Raw genomic sequence first — 19,488 nt, 5'->3', positions numbered from 1 at the left:
ATGACCCAGATGAAACTTTTGTCACTCCGGTTTTGTTTGTCAACTCACAGTCAAACTCTCGCCGATTCGAACGCACCGTTCATAGCTACAACCTCTAAATATAACACTGGATACCAGTCTGTCTTCACACAACGTCACCACAACAGATCTTTATCTCAAGTGAATGTCTCACTGGAGCTCGGCTGTAGTGGGGGTGGAGTTCTTAGCTCCACAAAGCCTCTGCCCGTGCTGTGACGTTATCAACGGGGGAGGGGTGTGTTTACGCAATCCAAAATGGCGCCAACTGAATTGTCACGAGAGGGTCAGTCAGCAGGCTGTACGGGCCCGTGGCTGTTTGTGTTAGAAACACGAATTTCCTTCAGACAGCAATCTTGGCACAAGTTAAATCACGGATCAGTTTTAAGAGAAGAAAGATACGACTTTGGCTATTCTCTTTCTCTTCGTCTGATCTGTAAGCCTTTTACTGGGATTCTAAGTGACTATTAAGCGCTATAATAGTGATTCACTCGAATTTCCCCTTCTCATGAGACTGTATTAAACTGTCTCAGAGGATACCAAAATTAACAACGGCTTACTTATAGTTATTAACTCATAAGGGTGTCTGTCGCTTGATTGACAGTGCAGCGTGAGTGATACTTGGAGCGTTACTCCAAGAAGTACCCGCACAAAGGAAGCCCACTTTCCCTCAATTCCCTGGCTCTGTGGAGCTCAGAGTTGGTGGAGGAGGAGTCCTAAGCTGCTAGTGTCCGTGGTACGTGCTGTCACGTTGCCAACGGGCGGGGTCTGCTTACGTAATTCAAAATGGCGTTTGCTGGAGAATTTGTGAATGAGCTCTGTGCATTCTGACCAGAGAGAAAAAAAAACACACAGCTCTGTCGCTGTCTTTTGCTTCTTAGTCTATCTGTGGCCAAACACGATCCCAGTCTTTCACTCAGCAATCGTCACGAAACCAGTTAAATTACGGACCAGTTTGAAAAATAAAAGTACGAGTATTTTTCTTTTTCTTTATCTGATCTGTTAGCTTTTTAGGATTCTAAGTGAGCTGAAGCATTACAGTAGCGGTTCACTTTTGGAGATCCTCGTCTCCTAGACGATTTAATAAACGGTCTAAGAGGATACTAGAGATTATAACAAGCTTACAAAAGTTAATAAATCTCAGTCCAGTTTTGACGTAATTTTACCTTGGTTTAGCCTAGATTTGTGTTAACTAATCTCGCTTTCTCTTCTTATTATAATTACCGGCTCGAGTTAATTACCATCGAGTGTCGGTGTTTATTCATAAATTGGCCATTGGTAAAAACTTTGTCAGAATTTAAAAGGGAAAGGCTCTTTCTAAGTAGCTAGTTTAAAAAGAATATTTTTCAACCTTTTGAGTGCTGGACTCACATTAAAAGAATACTTTTTCTTTTATTATCTCCGGGGGGAAATAACACTCTATTTTTTTTCTATTGCCTGACGCACACACTGCCTGCAGTGGGACTCAGGGTTTAGTTAAAAAGAGGGCACGGTAATTTTGCTGACATACATCCTATCCAAGCGCGGTGCGCGTTCTGTTGGTTTTTTCTCTTACTGCTCCCCACGTTTGTTTTCAAACGTAGATGTTTGGTATCATTTGTCAACACAGTCTAGTATTCTCTCTGCTTAAAGACAAAAACCTGCCTCGTATAACGGGGCACCACCTGTAATGATCATGACACTGGATGAGATCGCAGCATATGAACACAGGACGTAATTAGCTCATAAACCATATAAATATAATTTATGAATCAATTACAATATAATAATACATACATATAGGTATATATATATATATTATTATTATTGAATCTTACGTCACTGTAATGTAACGTGAGTTCTTGGACAGGTTTATATAAATGTCTGTTTAATCAGAGAGAGATACATTTTAACTGGTCGGACAAAAGACACCACACATCATTACTTTCCTTGTCACAATAAAATTGGGTTTATTCAGACTTCACCGTTACAAGTATTTATAAAGCAACGCTTGGGAAACAGAAACTTATGTTGTGTATGGAGTTAATGTGGGGAGATAAGAAAACAGGAGAGAGAAAAAATCACAGAGAGTAAAAGAAGGAATCGCATTGGGGATGCATTATTGTAAAACCTTCTGAGCTATGCTCAACTATAACAGATATTCTCTTGTAAACACAGTAACGTCGCCTTAAGATTAATGCACAAATCAAAATGGTTCAACACACCTTTAGACCCTGGATAGGGGCCTGAGTCCGGAGACTCTGGATTTCGGGAGAAAGGTACACAGGCGCGCTTTAAAGCCCAACTTGGCACTGGTTCTAGCGAGTGGTCTCAGAGTTCGGGAATCTCAGTGCAAAGGCAATACTGAGTTGGCGTCGACGGTGGCGGAGGCCGGGTCGCCGAGTTGACCGCGGTGATGTCCTCTTGGAGAAGGGCGCATTTCACGGCTCGGGTGCGTGTGCGATGGAGATGAGTGGAGCGGAGGCCTTCTGATCAGTCTCTGCTCTTGCCGCGGCTGCGGGTTGCAGTGGCCTGGACCTCGACCTCCTCCTTGGTGGTTCCGTGTTGAAGAGCCCTAGGAAGGCTGGTTGGTTGGTGATGGGAGAGCCAGGGGGTGGTTCATCCCTTGGCGGCTTTGAGCAAAGAGTGTTGTTCGTGTGGGATCTATATACCCTAAAATGTCTTTGAAGTGTGGTCAAATGTCATTACTATGCTAAATCCTTATCTGCTGTGGGATTTGCTGACTCTGAGTCACCGGGAGGGGAAGCAGAACCCTTCCGTGTGGTTTTATGACCCAGGTCAGCCATGGGCCCCCCTTGGGTCAGGCCCCGGTCACTTCTAAACACCAGGCATACATTTGGAAATACAGCATAGTACTACATTTTCACATTATTGTCCATTATTGTCCACATGTCTCTCCATGAGGTCACGTGTAATGTCTTCTTTGTGGTGAAAACATAATTTTCCATGCGCTCAAAAAGAGGGAGAAAGAGTGTGAGAGAGAGAGAGGGGGGAAGTTGTGTGTGTGTGTGTGTGTATGTGGCCATTTGGTTGGCCTGGCTTTCTCCCCCCCCTTTTCCTGATCTGTTGTCTTCATCTTTGATGTCAGGATGGGGGAGAGATAATGGGAAATTCCACACAGCTCTTTGGTGAGCAGTCTGGATTTTACGGCTTGTCCGCAACGTCTCTCGCTGTTATCACCGTGTCGATTACAAGATCTATAAGGTTTTGAGAAATGCTAATACTTAAGCAAAGCAGAAGTACCTCAAATAACAACTAGGTTCGTTTTTTCTTTTCTTTTCTTTTTGACATTTCCTGAAAAGTAACTGCTTTGGACATACAAGGTTTCCACCCGACAGCGACGAGAGATAAAGGTTTTGTTCCTGGGCTCGTGGTTTTTCTCCGGCTGCAGAAGAGCAGAGCCAGTAGCAGATAGGTGATGTTTCTCACAAATAGCCACATCCACCACCCTGCCTGTCAGAGTATAGAGGCACATGCTGGGCCGGTGTGTGTGTGTGTGTGTGTGTGTGTGTGTGTGTGTGTGTGTGTGTGTGTGTGTGTGTGTGTGTGTGTGTGTGTGTGTGTGTGTGTGTGTGTGTGTGTGTGTGTGTGTGTGTGTGTGTGTGTGTGTGTGTGTGTGTGTGTGTGTGGGGGGGGGGGGGGTGGATGATGGGGGGGGGCTACAGCGGACTGTCACCTTCATCAGCGCTCACACAGGGAGGCCTCAGCAGTGCGTGAGAGAGAGAGAGAGAGAGAGAGAGAGAGAGAGACTCCAGGTTAACTTTGCCTGCTGGCTGTTTTACAGAGGGAAGAGGGGGGGTTGAGGGGGGAGAGGTGGAGAATATACAGTATTCAAGCCGTTGCTCAGACACAAGCAAGAGAAACTAGTGTGTGTGCTAGTGTGTGTGTGTGTGTGTGTGTGTGTGTGTGTGCGCGGGGGGGGGGGGTTTAAGAGAATTGTGCCCCCATTTTTGACGACGTGCAGTCCTTAATGATGGTCAATCTAGCCCATTGAAGCAGTAAATGTGTTACTCTGTAATAGTGGAAGAGAAAATGGGAGCTCACATGACTCTACAGCACAGTATAACTACATTTACAAATAGCAAGGTGTTTTTGCTTTTTTTCAATCAAGCAATCAATCAATAATAACAATTATTATTTTATTTCAATCAATTATTTTTATAATTGATTATTGATTAACTGTTGCGCTACTATATGATGTCAGCACAATAACAATTATACTTCTGGGTGGATAGAGCTAACAGTGCCGCAATGGGGCAGTATTGTCATTTAGCATTATGTTTTTTCATTATATCGAGATGACCAGCACCTTTGGTTGCATACAGTCATCTCCTTTTCTTCCAATTCCTGTAATGAAGTAAGATTTTATGGCGGGTTGGCCGCGTTTATAACCTACATGATACGACACAGAGACAGAATGAATGAACATAGAAAAGTGGTGATACGCTTTCCCGCTCTCTCTCTGTGTGTGTGTGTGTGTGTGTGTGTGTGTGTGTGTGTGTGTGTGTGTGTGTGTGTGTGTGTGTGTGTGTGTGTGTGTGTGTGTGTGTGTGTGTGTGTGTGTGTGTGTGTGTGTGTGTGTGTGCGCGCGTATGCGTGTGCGTGTGCTTAGACGTCAAAGCAGGAACACATAAAAATCCTTGTCCTAGTTCATTACATACAGAGCATGTGGTTTTAAAGCTCCAAACACAACACCATTTGAGCAAATTGCCAATGTTTTGTTCAAGTTCTAGGACTGCAGGAACTCTCTCAAGACAGACTTGTTGGCTCACACAATTTTCAAATGCTTCTGCCTAACAGTCTGTCATCAGAAGCTCTGAAAATCCAACCCTAACCCTAACCCTGGAACAGTTGTCTGGCTTGAGTGGCTAGCCTGCAGGATGGGCTGGGCAGAGGCAGCCTATCCCCCTGAAAATATGTCTACTACTCGTTTGTTTATACAAACATTGTGATTTGGTATATAATATATCAGTGTTTCAAACTAAATAGAATGTGAGCACAACTTCAGTCAAATAGGAACAATACAACAAAACTCGAGTCAATACCTTGACTTGATGTAACTTAACTTTACTTAATGAATACATTAAATAAATAAATTTTATGCTGTCACCTTAAAGCTTGACTATGCAACTGTTTGTGTACAAACAGGTAAGGTTTGATGTTAAACAGACCGATTTTTTTTTTAAAGTATGCTGCTATATAGCTAAAATCGAAAATTATACAGATGCTTTCCCGGTTTTAACGGGTTAACACCTCCTAAACACTGGGCAGACGTTTGTGCTGTGTGCAAAGACTCTGGCACATGCCCAAGAAATGGAAAGATCTTGACCAAAAAACAAAACAAACAAAAAAGGCTGAAAGAACATGATTTCCCCCACTGTAAAAATTGTGGGATGAATGCACCAATAGTATTTCTGTAGCCTACACATTTAACAACCCAATCATTATACTTACTAGTCTAAAACATATGATAATCTAAATGTGATGCATTTTTTTGTGTTCCTCAACTTGAAAACATAAAACATTGCATTTGACGATCAATTTGTGGACTGCATATGAAAATGAGAGTTTCTTTCTTATCTTGTGCTCTTTCTTGACGACTCGAAAACATTGGTGAATCCCAGAAATCAATCAATACTAACAAGATAAGAACGAAGTGGATATGGAAAAAAATAAGAGGACATGTGTTCTTATGTTTCTTCCTGCATGAGGCCCATTGTTGAAATACAACAGACATAAGACGTTGTACTTTAGCTTTAAAGGACCACTTCACCCATTTTCAACCTATCTTCATAATTGGTCCTCACAAATGCTCATTATAATATGGTACCATTTTTGTCAGTTCATTCTGTGTCTCAGAGGAGCAGTTCAGAAACCCTCCGTCATCGTTAGGCAAGTTTCGACATTTCAAACAAGATTTCAATTTCAATTTTTTTTTTTTTATGCGAGAACAATGGCTTCTATTATAGCATGCTAACTTTCCAGAAATAGAAAGACTGCCGTTTCTATTAGCTTGGATTGCCCATCAATGCTGTCACTGGTGGGCAGGTTTCTGAACTGTCCACAGCCCTCCTCAGATTCACAAACCCGTAGACAGAAATGGTACCATATCATAATGAGCATTAGTGAGGACCAATTATATGAAGATTTAAAAAATGAAAATGAGTGAAGTGGTCCTTTAATATTGAGAGGTTTTAAGAATATGAGGAGAAAAGTCTGCATTCCCTTCTTGTTTCACTTTGATTACTCGAGTAGCATACTGTAGCATAGTCCTCATTCTCCTAGCACTCTCAATTCCTTCACATCATATCCTCTTGTGTTAGAGGAAAGATTGCTGAATGGCAAATTGTAATTGTAAATGTATTCATAGCTCCAATGAACATAACAGTCCTGCTACTGTTCATAAAGTGCCTGCTACTAACTGTACTGTAGCAACGCAACTGCTATACTACTATAATAGTATAACCCTGGTGCCCGTCAGAGGGTTTGTGATCTTTAATGCCTGAGTATTAAATTATGGGTTTGAGTCACAAACCCATAAGGGTCCAAATGGACCCTTATGGGTTTGTGACTCTGAACCAAAAGGGGTATATTTGTTTCAATTTTTACACTCTCAGAGTTAAATAAACACTGGGGATTTTACCGTTTAGATTGGGGACCCAGAGATATATAGGAAATTGTTTCAAAAGGGGGGGTCCGTGGCCTAATGCATATCAGACTGGGGGTCCTTGAAATGAAAATGGTTGAGAATTACTGTACTACCCTATACAGTAATATCCATCATGCTACTGTGTTGACGGGAGCGTGGCGAGGGAGAGCGCGAGGTCCAGTGAACACGGGTGTTGCTGGCAGGGTAGGGTGGGGCAGAGGGGGGAAGGCGGGCGGTGGGCGAGGGCAGTGGTGGACTAAAAGTTACAAGTAAAAGTCCTGTATTCAACATTTTACTTGAGTAAAAGTACAAAAGTATTGTCATCAAAGTGCCAAAGTAAAAGTATTGCAAATTCTTCTACATAAGTCCAACTTTTTCAAAAAATAGCAGATAAGCTTTTTGAGATTGAGCTTATAGATCTGCTATTTTCGAATAGAGTCTATATTTGGAAAATAGCAGACCTATAAGCTCAAGTGAAGCTGTCACATAACTGAAGTGGAGTAAAACTTTTGCCTTAAAGTACACCTATAAAGTATTGAAAAATGTACATACTCAAGTAAAGTGAAAAAAAAAAAAAAAAGTACCTCACAATTGTGCAATACTTGAGTTTCCACCACTGAGTGGGGGGGAGGGGCGGGGGGCTGGCATGGCTGGTGGTCTGTTGGGTCAGGCTGACATCTCTCCATGTCTCCTCCTCTCTCCCGGCAGTTCATGGCATCAAGTGGACTTGCAGCAACGGGAACAGCAGCTCTGGCTTCTCAGTGGAGCAGCTGGTGCAACAGATTCTGGACAGCCACCAAACCAAGCCACCCCCCCGGACTCACAACTGCCTCTGCACGGGCACCCTGGGTAAGGGACTAATGTGGCACTTAGTTCTCAACGTGAGGTCCGGGGACCACCATGCTGGGGTCAAAATAATGGGGCCCTAACGGGTCTGTAACTCTGAGAGTGTATACAAGTGTACAGTCGGAACCAAATGGACCCGTGTCTGTATACACTCTCAGAGTTAAATTAACGCAGAGGATTTTACAGTGTGGTTTGGGGTCCCAGAGATTAAAAAAACGTGGTATCAAATGGGGGTCCGTGGCCTAATGCATGTCAAACATTCAGGTCCTTGACATGACAGAGGTTGAGAATCACTGAACTAAAACGAGAGAATGTGACGTCACACCATTGAAACCGCCAGCACTTTGCACTTCCTTGATACTGGAACCCCAATCTACACTGTTAAATCAACAAATGGAACCACCAGACCCATCCATTTGGACCCCTGGTGGTCCTCCGGAGAAGACGTTGAGAAACAGTGGACTATGAGGACAGGGGGGGGGTGGTGTTAGAATGGGAGTGCGGGTGGTGGCAAAGGCAACGAGAGAACTAGTGGAAAGGTTGCAGAGAGACTGTTCATTATCAGCTGTTTTATAGGTAGGTAGATTTATAGAGAATGTGGAGAGCGTCAGGGGGTATCAGCTTATTACTTGTTGCTCACTGATAACAGTCACAAAGCCGTATCTGAAATTGCACAGCTGTTCTAGAGGGTCACGCTAATCAATCACATGACCCGACAATTTCACGAGTGGGAGGGGGTGGGGGGGAGGGGGGTAGGTAGAGAGAAGGTCGTTTCGTTGCAACTGAAAGACGAAGTGTTCCGTAGAATCCCCAATTGGATTTCTTTTCCTTTTGTTTTTGTTTTATTTCTGATGAGCTGAGGGGTAACAAGCCATTCACTGAGCGGAACGTTCCTCAGGGGGGGAGAACATCGCTCTTTCACAGACACATAAATGCACAAACAAAGAAATCGGTAAAACATTCCCGACAGTTTCACAGCACCTATGTGCCATTAAACGTAGTTCCGGTTGTCGGTGCTCCTTTGTAAGGTTAATTACGGTTCACTCCTAAGTCAGCGATTCCCAACGTGTGGGCTGGGGCCCACTGGTGGGGCATGAGGATATTACAAGTAGCCCACCAAATAATTGGCAAAACACTAGATTGAATTGATAATAACATTAATATAAAAAAGATTATGTGAAAAAAAAGATCGTGGTAGTCTTAACAACCTTGAAAAATGAATAGTCATTGTGATACTGATAAAGAGGAACTTAAAGTATATAGAAAGATAACGTGACGTCACACCATTGAAAGCAATAGCTGAAAACCTCACAAGATGGCGCCAAGTGTCCATTGAACTCCATTGAATTGCTACAGTATACTACGTTAGTTCCACTGATCCAAGCCGGAACACATTCGATTGATTGATCATTAAAATAAACACGCTCTGAATATGCACACGGCCCGGCCATCTGACCACTTAAGAGGTCAGATGGTTGGGTCGTGAACGCTTTTAACAACCAGAAAAGGTTGGATACCACTGTTCTAAGTACACGTGATTGATCGTGTCTCTAATCTCCCCTCTTTCTCTTTTTTCACTCACTCTTGCCCTCTTTCCCTCTCCCCCTCACATTTCTCCCTCTGTCCGTGCAGGCGCAGGGAGCAGTGTGCACCACAAGTGCAACAGTGCCAAACACCGCATCATCTCACCCAAGGTGGACGCCCGCTCCGGCAGCTACGGCAGTGCCCACTCCGAGGTCCAGAACAATGACGTGTCGGAGGGCAAAACCGAGCACAGCTGCCACGGCGGGGGCAAGAGCTCCGGGGGCGGAGGCGTCGGCGCCAGGGAGAAGCGCAACGGCAAGGTCCACAAGCCGGCCCTGCTCCACCAGAACAGCATGGAGGTGTCCTCCACCAACCAGGTGGAGGTCCCCGACACCACCCAGAACTCCCCGGTCTCCATCAGCAGCGGGCTGAACAGCGATCCGGACATGGCCGATAGCCCCGCGGTGACGGGCATGGGTCACGTGGCCTCCGTCATGTCCAGCCTGTCCCAGAGCGTTTTCATGTCCGAGGTCACCGGAGACCCCGTCTACAGCATGTCCCCTACCGGGGGTCCCAACGCTCACCTGATGGGCCCGGACGCCGCCGCCCAGGGCCTGGTGATGTCCGTGGCCTCCGACAGCCACAAGTTTGCCTTCCCCAGCGGAGGAGTCGGAGAGGCTGGGAACACCGGGGCAGGAGACAGCCTCTCCATGCTGTCAGAGGAGTTGGTGCTCTCCAGCAGCCTGGACTCGGGGTCCATCAAGATCCCAGAGACCAATATGAACTTTGACCCCGACTGCTTCCTGAACAACCCCAAGCAGGGCCAGACCTACGGGGGCAGTGCCATGAAGATAGAGAGCAACACCTCTGCCTCGTCGTCCTCCTGCGCCGCCAACGGCGCCATGCAGCGCACTCCCTCCGTGGCGGACAACAGCTATGTGTTCAGCGCCGCTCTGGTGAAGAACATCAAGACAGAGGACACGTCCTTCGAGCAGCAGCTGGCCAAGGAGAGCGGCTACCAGGTCGGACCGGTGGGGAACTGTGGCAACGGAGTATCAGTGACATCAGGGCCGGCATCTGTTCAGGGCAGCCTCACCCTCGCCCCGGGGGGATCCCTGCTCCCTTCCGGTGGGGGTCTGAGCCCCAGCACCACCCTGGAGCAGATGGACTTCAGTGCCATCGACGCCAAGCAGGACTACACATCCAGCGGTGCCGCAGTGAGCTACGCCCAGGCCATGTCCAGCCCTCACATGTCCCACCAGAGCCGCTCACCTAGCTTCTTCCTCCAGGACACCTCTCAGACGGGCCAGGCCCAGCAGGGGAGGGCCAGCATGGGCCAGAAGACCCATATGATGGAGCACAACTCCCACGACTCCGGAGCCTACATGGGCCTGCAGGTGGTGAAGACGGACTCTCCGGGCAGCAACGGCCACCTCCACCACCACCACCAGGTCCACCAGAACCAGCACAGGTCCAGCTGTAACGGAGGCTCCCCGACAGAGGGCTCCGGGCAGGCCGGCTCTCTGCAGCTGCTGCAGTACCAGGGAGGGTTTCCTGGGATGGGCGCCGAACACGAGGAGGTGGTCGGTCTGGAGCAGCAAGGCTCAGGTCAGGGTGGAGTCACGGAGAACGGAGCCGACGGCCTGCTCAAGCCTGGAGATCACATCCAGGCCTGTGGAGGGGGGAACGCAGAGGGAGGGGGGGCAGAGCACTACCTGCAGCAGGGATCTGACAACAGAGCAGGAGGGCCTGGGGGAGGCGAAGGCGTGGTCCTTCGTAACGGAAACAGCAGCAACGACAGCAACAGCCGCTCGCAGCAGCAGCAGCAGCAGCAGCAGCAGCAGCAGCAACAACAACAACAGATGCAACCCCTCATGCAGAGCACAGGCATGGTCCAGGGTCTCTACAACACTGTAGGACCCCACCAGGGTCTGGGCGGAGCCGGCAGTAACGGAGCCGCAGCAGGGACGGGTATGGAGATCAGCCTGGACCACTTTGACATCTCCTTTGGGAACCAGTTCTCCGACCTCATCAACGATTTCATCTCAGTGGACGGCAGTGGGACCGCAATGGCGGCAGGGGGCGCCCTGTACGCCCACCAGCTGGTGGCGGCCCACGGCTCAGACGGTCAGACCACAGCCGGTGGGGGCCCCCAGCAGAACCAGGAGGATGGCGGGACCAGGGGCTCCGGCTACAGCCCCTCAGACCTCTGCCTGCAGCCATGCTGCAGTCCCCAGTCTCTGAGCGGAGGGGCCGGGGCTGCAGGAGCCCCCGTAGAGGCAGGGTCGCTGTCCTACATGCACGTTGCAGAGGTGGTGTCTGCAGCTGTGGCCCAAGGTGCTCTGGGAATGCTGCAAGCCACTGGCAGGCTCTTCATGGTCACCGACTACTCCCCTGAGTGGTCCTACCCTGAGGTGAGTGATCGCTGTTGCTGATCCTTCAGGTGTTTAGCTCAAGTTCATGAAAAGGCTGTGAGCCCACTAATAACAAACTAAACATTTGCTTGATTGATATAGAACTTTTTTTTATTATTATTAAAAAGACAGTTACAAAGTGCTTTAAATTAGAATATTCAATTCAACCAAATAAAATGAGCAACTAAAATAAAAAAAAAAATTGATTTGACATGCTTGAAATATAAGTGCAGTGTGATGTTTGCCCCAATCTGTGTTTCTACTTGGATGTTCTCAAATTCTGGATGGTCAAACATGCAGGGAGCATAACTATTATTATTACATGAATGGAATGGTGGGGGCCTGCCACATTAGCATATTCATAGATCCTGGCATACTAAAAGAGGGCAATGATAGAGCTACTAATACTCCTGCGGGGAAGGTTTTCGGGGAGAGAAAATGACTTGACATGTACATTTGAATAGAGATAAATATGTAAGGCTTTTAACCAAACCAAACCAGGGGACATGGGGGAAGGGGTCTTTGAAGTCACGCGTCACCTTCAGCTTTACAAGCCACCAGTGAGGACAGCAGTGAACATGACAGCACTCTGCCAGCCGGGAAAAGATTTCTGTGTCCCAGAATATTTTAGAGGATTAGAGCAAAAAGATCTGGCTCACTAAATGAGTCCCATCTGGAGGACTTTATTTAATGCAGTGAGATTTTATGCAACATTAAGCTCTACCTCTGACTTCTGTTATACATTTTCATCAATAATATAAAAGTGGTTAATAAGTAAAGAAATAATGTTCCTGATCTTTGCTAGATCAGGTGCATATAGAGCAGAGGTCTTCAACAGGGGGTCCGTGACCCCTAGGGGGTCCGTGGAGGTACTGCAGGGGGTCCGCGAAATTGTTGTATGATTAAACAATATTTTTGTTTGATTTTTTTCCCCCTTTTTTTTACCTTTTTTTCCCCAAAATGTCAAATTGTCTTTAAACATAACATGAATCCATAGCAAACAGATAAATGGAGGCACAATGCACAATAACATGGTATGTTTATACATATTTTGTAGAGAATTTTTATTTTGCACACCTACTGGGGCAGGTGCGTAGGAGCAGGCAATATAAAACACAATTGTATACATAAATATACAATGTATGTGGTAGCCTCGTAGGGTAGGGGGTCCCTGCTCCATCTCCCCATCAGTTTGGGGGTCCCTGGCCTGAAAAGGTTGAAGACCCCTGATATAGAGCATTGGTTCTCAAAGTGGGGTCCGGGGACCCCCAGGGGTCCTTGGGGGGGGTTTCAGGGGGTCCCCGGCAAAAGTAGTTAACTTAGCATCATAATCATTTTAACCACTTTATCCATTTATTTGTTGGCTATTAAAAAATCCACTATTTTTAAAAATATTTGAATGATTGGAAAATGTTCAATATTTTTTTACATAAATCTTCTCTTCTGGGGGTCCCAGGCACAAAACCTTTTCAGATGGGGTCCGCGGCCAAATACATATCAATTTGGGGGTCCTTGACATGAACATTTTTGAGAACCACTGATATAGAGGACATAGAGTGCATTAGAGGTACAGAGATGGGAGGCAGGTGAGGTGTTTTGTGAGAAATTCGATTTTCAGGCTATGAGGTCGTTCCACCACTAGGGGGAGTGTGGATGGATTGTTTCCCAATCTGGGGTTCTGACCTCCCCTTGGGGTGGCTTCAAACATCACAGGGAGAATCCAGTGTCTGTTTAGAGGTAGCCTAGTCCAGAATTTCAAACTTGTTGAACAAAATAATAACATGCTTTAATCCACTTTCACTTTACAATAAATCTCTGTAAAGAGAATACCAGCACTCACGGAACAGTCCTTTTAAGGCACTTTTATTTATGTATTTTAAGTAGGCATGGTATGCTGCAAAGCAGACAGCAACGTACGCGTTTCGGCGTCAGGCCTTCATCAGCGTTCAAATAATCCACAATTTAATCCACTTTCAACCTGGCATCCTTATTTTGGGCAGTAATTATTATTACATAATAACTTTCAAAATGTTTTAAAAATAGCGAAAATAGAGTCTACAAGCGTATAACGCGTCGCATCGTGATGCATTGTGAGCTTTGTAGATCAGCTATTTTCACTATTTCATTATACGTAGAAGTATATACTGTAGTGCAGTAGTTCTCAAACTTTTTCATGTCAAGGACCCCCAAATTTTTTTTTATTTGGCCACAGACCCCCCCCCCCCCATCTGAAAATGTTTTGTGCCAGGGACGTCCAGAGGAGAAGATTTATGTTATAAAAAGAAATTATTTATAATTTTCCAAACATTTTCAATATAGCAGATGTACAAGTGGCACAAAGTGAGGCGCTGTGAGCTTGTATATCTGCTATTTTTGAATAGTCAACGTATAAAATATGGATAAAGTGGTTAAAATGATTGTGCTGTCCGGGACCCCAGGGGGTCCCCGGACCCCACTTTGAGAACAACCGGGCCATGAGGTTTGAGCGTATAGGGCTTAATGGTGACCTGGAAGTGCGGATGTGGTCAACTAACTTTGTTAACTTTTAACCTGAATCCTAATTGCTTTGCTGTGAAAATCTGACACGCCCGGCCTATGTAAATGATCATGTTTTATGTATAGGCTGGTGAAGATGTTCCAGACTGGAACATCTTCACCAGCCTACATAAAACATGACAATTGTGCTGCGATGACAGCGAGCACTCAACACACAACTCACATTATCACAGCCTGCCCCATATTGTTGCTGTCGGGCAGAAAGCTTGTATTTCCATATTTCAGCTTTATGGCTTTATAGCTTTATTTTTTGTTTTTTCATAACTTAAAGGAGAATTTTGGACTACGTTTTTCTTACCTTTTCTATGATGTTATGATATCTTAGGATGAATGGTACAGTAGAAAAATGTCATAACTCCATCCCAGGTCCGCCACAGCTTAAAGCGTGCGCGGATAGGCCTTGCGCTAGATCGCATATTTTAATAGCTTCTTTTTCTTTTTTTTCTTTTTTTTTAGATCTGACGTTCATAGTGACAGAACACTATGCAAAAAATAATAATAATAATAATAATTAAGTCTCGCTAGACGAGATTGAAATCTCGAGATTTCAATCTCGTCTAGCGAGACTTCAGTTTTTTGTTTTTTTTTTGACAGTGTTCTGTCACTATGAACGTCAGATCTCTCACAAAAAAACAAAAAAAAAGCTATTAAAATATGTGATCGCTTCGCGATGCGATGCATTGAGAGCTTATAGAGCTTTTAAATAGAGCCTTATTTATTTTTGGATATTTTCATCTGTTATGATATGTCCAAAATAGGGACACCAGGTTGAAAATGGTTAGTCTGTCTGCGGGTTTTATAAATATTTAACCAGTGAAAGGTATTAACAGGAGATTCTGACTGTAATAACTGGAACACAGGTTCCTTTTTTTCCATTTCCTAAAACTAAATTAGACAAAATGCACACAATTTACCAAGGGGAGCCCCCCCCCACCCCCACAATAACAGCCTACGGTGCAAACAGCTATAAAGTAATTTCACTGTCAGCGTTCTGTTACAATAGAGAGTGAAAATGTCCCACTTGATTAATTTGGAAGAGAGAGACTGAAATCTGCGGAAACTGTGGTCAAAGTACTTCAAAGCAGTTGATTCATTCAGCAGTTTTTAGGGACTTCAAAAATATTATTCACAAATTGCACCCTCATTATAACCACGTGAGTGTGTGAAATGCACTTCAAATGTTCAATGATGGATTGCTTGATCTTTATTTACACAGTCCTTATAGCTCTGCCTGCACTTATAAATCTGCCATGTGCTGTGGATGGAAATGAATAAAAAAAGATAATATGGTGTAGAAATAAATAAACTATCTCTTATAGTTCAGCCAGGCATAGAAGTTGTTTGGTCCATATGTCCATATACAGCAGTGGTTCTCAACCTGTGGGTTGAGAACCTAAAAAGAAGAAGAAGAAAAAAACACCATTACTGCATCAGTTTGACCAGTTTACTATATAAACTGGTCAAACATTGGCCAAATTGTAGGCAAACATTTTGAAACTAGCCGATCTACAAGCTCACAACGCCTCGCGTTGCGTTGTGAGCTTGTAGATCTGCTGTTTTCACAACAGCAGTCAAACTAAATGTAATGCCTCAAGCTCCTACAATTCCAAGTGCTTGTCAGGGTGGGGGGTCCCCAGTTCAAATAAGAGTATTTTGGGGGACCTGAAAAGGTTGAGAACCACTGATAAACAGTATCATCATCCAGTCGCATAGTGCCATGAGCCACCCTAGGCAGAACCTTTAGACAGACTGGTGCTCACTCTTCATCATTGTTTTGCTGCGATCTCCCCAGCCTGCTCCACCTTAGCCTCCACCTTGATTAGGATTTAATACTTAATGTGGCTCAGAATATTCATCAATGTGGGTTCATATGTCTATAGGGCATAGCAGTGGTGGCCATTTTGTGGTTCCACACATAGAACATATTTATATTAATTATTTAAAGCCTGGAACCAAGCCATCCAGGCTCCTGGTGAATCATGAAACATTTGATGCTGTGTCAAAAAGAAATGGAAAACCGCAAAAAAAAGGGCATTTATTAAATATAGTACATAATCCTTTATTAAAATTGGCTCAAGGGAGGGCCGGCCGGCCGGCAGGTGGTCCTCTGACGTCTTGCTCCCACCATGACTCCATAACCATAAAATAACCAATATAATAATGGAATAACCCAATGCAGCTACGCCCAAATATGGAGTGTCTAACCTCGATGTGTCGTCATGGCATCAGGTGCAAACAAATCAGTCAGCTCCATATATGGGCACAAAAGGGAGCATGCCCATATATGGGCATATACTGATGACATCAGGGATCTCCATATATGGGCATATCAGTCGGATCGGAGGTGCGACATAGGTGTGAGGGCCGCGCAGTGGCCTGAACTCTACATGTGAGGGCTGTGTAGCGGCTGAACCTCTATATAATTAAATATTCAAATATTTTTTGACAGAATCAAATGTTTTACGGTCATGATTCACCAGGAGCCTGGATGGCTTGGTTCCAGGCTTTAAATAGTGAAAATAAATGTTTTCAGAAATCTCTATGGGAAAGATTAATGGGCTTTCTATCTGTGGAACCACGACATGGCCACCACTGCTATGCCCTATTATCATGTTCATTTAACATTCGTATTTATTTAGCCGACTGTCCTATGAGGGGTTAGTGAGCTCAGAGTCCAATCTGTGCCATATTTATATATACACAGATCCTGGAGCATCATGGAAGCAGAATCACACCACCAATTAGAGACATTGTTGCAATTGCAATTATATCTCAACCAGAGTAACTGCTTGAACTTTACAAAGAAATACAGTACCCAATACCACCGGACATTACATTACCTGAGAAAGACAAACTGATAAAGAGCACTCCATTACAAGGCCAGTGCTGGGTGATCCATCCAGCTGTGCAACACCTCATAAGTTATTGACGTTGCTTTGAAATGACGCTTGCCTGCGCAAGGATGTGCCATTTGGCATAGTGTTTACTTTCCTCCATCCTTTCGCATATCTCATCCTCACATCGCTCCCTCCGTGTTGTTAAGTGTTAGGAGCTAAGACGTGAGGAAGAGACTCTATAGTGAAGGACAGAAGTATGGGGAATAAAAGAAAAGAAAACTGAATTTGGTATGAACATCCACATGGAGCCAGGAGAGGGCGTCCAAGAGAAAATATAGTGAGTCAAATCAGGCTGCAGAAGTTGTATTCTGGAGAAGTTGCAGGAGCATGAATATGTGAATAGTTACACCCGGTGATTTAGCTTTTGAGATATGTTAACTAAATTTTAAAACAGTGGTTCTCAAACGTGTTTGTGTCAAATACCCCCAAATTGATATATATTGGGCCGCGGACCCCCATCTGAAAATATGTTGTACCAGGGACCCCCAGAAGCAAAGATTTGTGTTAAAAATGTTATTAAATGTGTTAAAAAAGAAAAACTATTCAAAAACATTCTCTAATGTTCAGGATTTTTTGAAAAATAGTAGATCTACAAGCTCATAGTCCGGCACAAAGTGACACGCTATGAGCTTGTAGATCTGCTATTTTTGAATAGCTATAAAGAAAAACATCACATTGATGCACCTGGGACGTATCATCAGTGTTGTAGCCTGGGGTCATCGGGTGTTTCCGGTCTCGCAACATACAACATACACCCTCGCCCAGGTGACCCAGCCGGGGTTGATCAAGCCTTGACTTAGCCTACGTCCCAGTAGCTACCCACGGTCAGTCCTTTTAGGGAAAGACAGGGCCACTCAGTCCGCTTCTCCGGAAGTACTCTGCCGGGACTGGGGAGAGGAGAGGCTCTGGCACGTGGAGGGACTAGGCTCTGTGGGTGGCCTCCTGGCCGGGCTCCTCCTTCGTCTTACCAAGTCCAGGAACTGAGCGTTGCACCAGACTCCCCCATTCCAAACATTTCCTTCTGGCGTGATGGTTTGCAGGCTCCACTTGCGACTTACTTGAATGGCCCTCCTAAAGGCCTCACCGCAGATTTGTTGGGCTTCTTCCTCACGGAAGACACAGGCTGGGGCGCCAACTGCTCCCAAAGTATAAAAGGTTAAAATGGTTAAAATGATTAACCTGCCCAAGGGACTGGAACCTCCCCAAGGACCCCTGGGGGTCCCCGGACCCCACTTTGAGAACCAATGATCTAAAAGATGCTTGGCCTAATTTAAGCTGCGATCCATGAGATTCATGTCCTACCCGCAATACAGACCCTGACACTGACACTGACACACTGTGCAAGAGCCAAAATTCCTGCTGTTGAGCTATAAGGGTCTGTTTGACTTTCATGCAGTACCACTTGTCAACCAGTAGAGGTCCTACCTGACCACAGGATCTAAAAGTCCCAATAGAAGAGCAGGTATACCAACTACAACCACTGCAGTTGTTTTAGTCATATATCGTTCCATAAATGACACAAATATCTGTGTGTGTGTGTGTGTGTGTACTGTATCTGCGTTTCACGAGAGCCATCCTACCGGTCGGTGCTGTTGGAACTTACAGTTGTAGTACCCTTAGTATACAGACCATATGGAGGAGGCCTATGAACAAGATAAATACCTTGAGCTGGTAGAAGCCTGCAGGGACAAAGTCTGGAGAGCCCACTGTGAGCTGATTGAGGTGAGCTGCAGTGCAGGATATTTCCAGGGCAGTCTCTGCGTTGACGTGTGTTGACGCCAATTGTGAGGTGAAATCTCACAATTACTATGTTTCCCTAAAATCGTATCAGACATTGCAATATATCGTCTTAGTCATAACACTTGTATTGTGATATGTTTCATATCACCAGATGATTGCCAATAAAAAACGGAGCTTAGTACAACATTAATCCTATAACCTTGGTGAAACTGGATGAGGTGAAATGTCTCCAATCTGGCACAGTACAATGTTACCATGATGACCAGTGATAGAATATGATTCTCACCTGGTTTGAAAAGAAAAAGTGAACTGACCTAACTACCTGAGGTATTTGTTTGGTGAAAGGTCAAAGTTCAGAGAAATGTATATGTATTTAGTTTGTGTTTGTGTTGGTGTTTGTGAGGTGAGATTTCTCCAATTTGCACCATACAATGTTACCATTACCAGTGATAGAATATGACCTTCTCACATGGTTTGAAAAGAAAACTTTAACTGACCTACTGAGGATTTTTTTCGTGAAAGTTCAAAGTTCAGAGAAATGTGTTTAGTTGTGTTTGTGATTGTGAGGTGAGACGTTTTCCAGTGTTCTCCATGATGAACTGACCTACTGAGGTATTTGTGTGGTGAAAGGTCATTAGGCTGGCATTTCTCCATGAATTGAGTACGTGAGGATCTCATTTGAAACAAGCCATTGCGGCTTTCATGAGCGATCCATTGTAGTTGACCTTGTATTGTAAACTGTAGTTCCATGTTCTTTTTCTTTGCAACCTTCTAAATAAAGTATTCAAATCAAATCAAAGAGAGTTGCAAGAGAGGAAAACAACTAGAAACATAATTGTAGCAGCGA

General features: G+C 44.8%; 1 protein-coding gene across 1 annotated transcript in view; it reads left to right on the top strand.

The window, feature by feature from the left end:
* LOC308096574 (calmodulin-binding transcription activator 1-like) overlaps positions 1-19,488 on the top strand; it is a gene marked incomplete at both ends in the record, with an annotated part of 423,392 nt that overhangs the window by 358,248 nt on the left and 45,656 nt on the right. Inside the window, 3 exons of the mRNA XM_080443991.1 lie at positions 7,373-7,513; positions 9,143-10,843; positions 10,877-11,448. Of these exons, the coding sequence (XP_080300117.1) occupies positions 7,373-7,513; positions 9,143-10,843; positions 10,877-11,448 (2,414 nt within the window). The remainder of the gene's footprint in view (positions 1-7,372; positions 7,514-9,142; positions 10,844-10,876; positions 11,449-19,488) is intronic.

Source organism: Gymnoscopelus braueri (genome assembly GCF_963280865.1).
Source record: "Gymnoscopelus braueri genome assembly, chromosome: 12".
NCBI classification, from domain to species: Eukaryota; Metazoa; Chordata; class Actinopteri; order Myctophiformes; family Myctophidae; genus Gymnoscopelus; species Gymnoscopelus braueri.
This window is presented reverse-complemented; position numbering and strand designations above follow the sequence as displayed.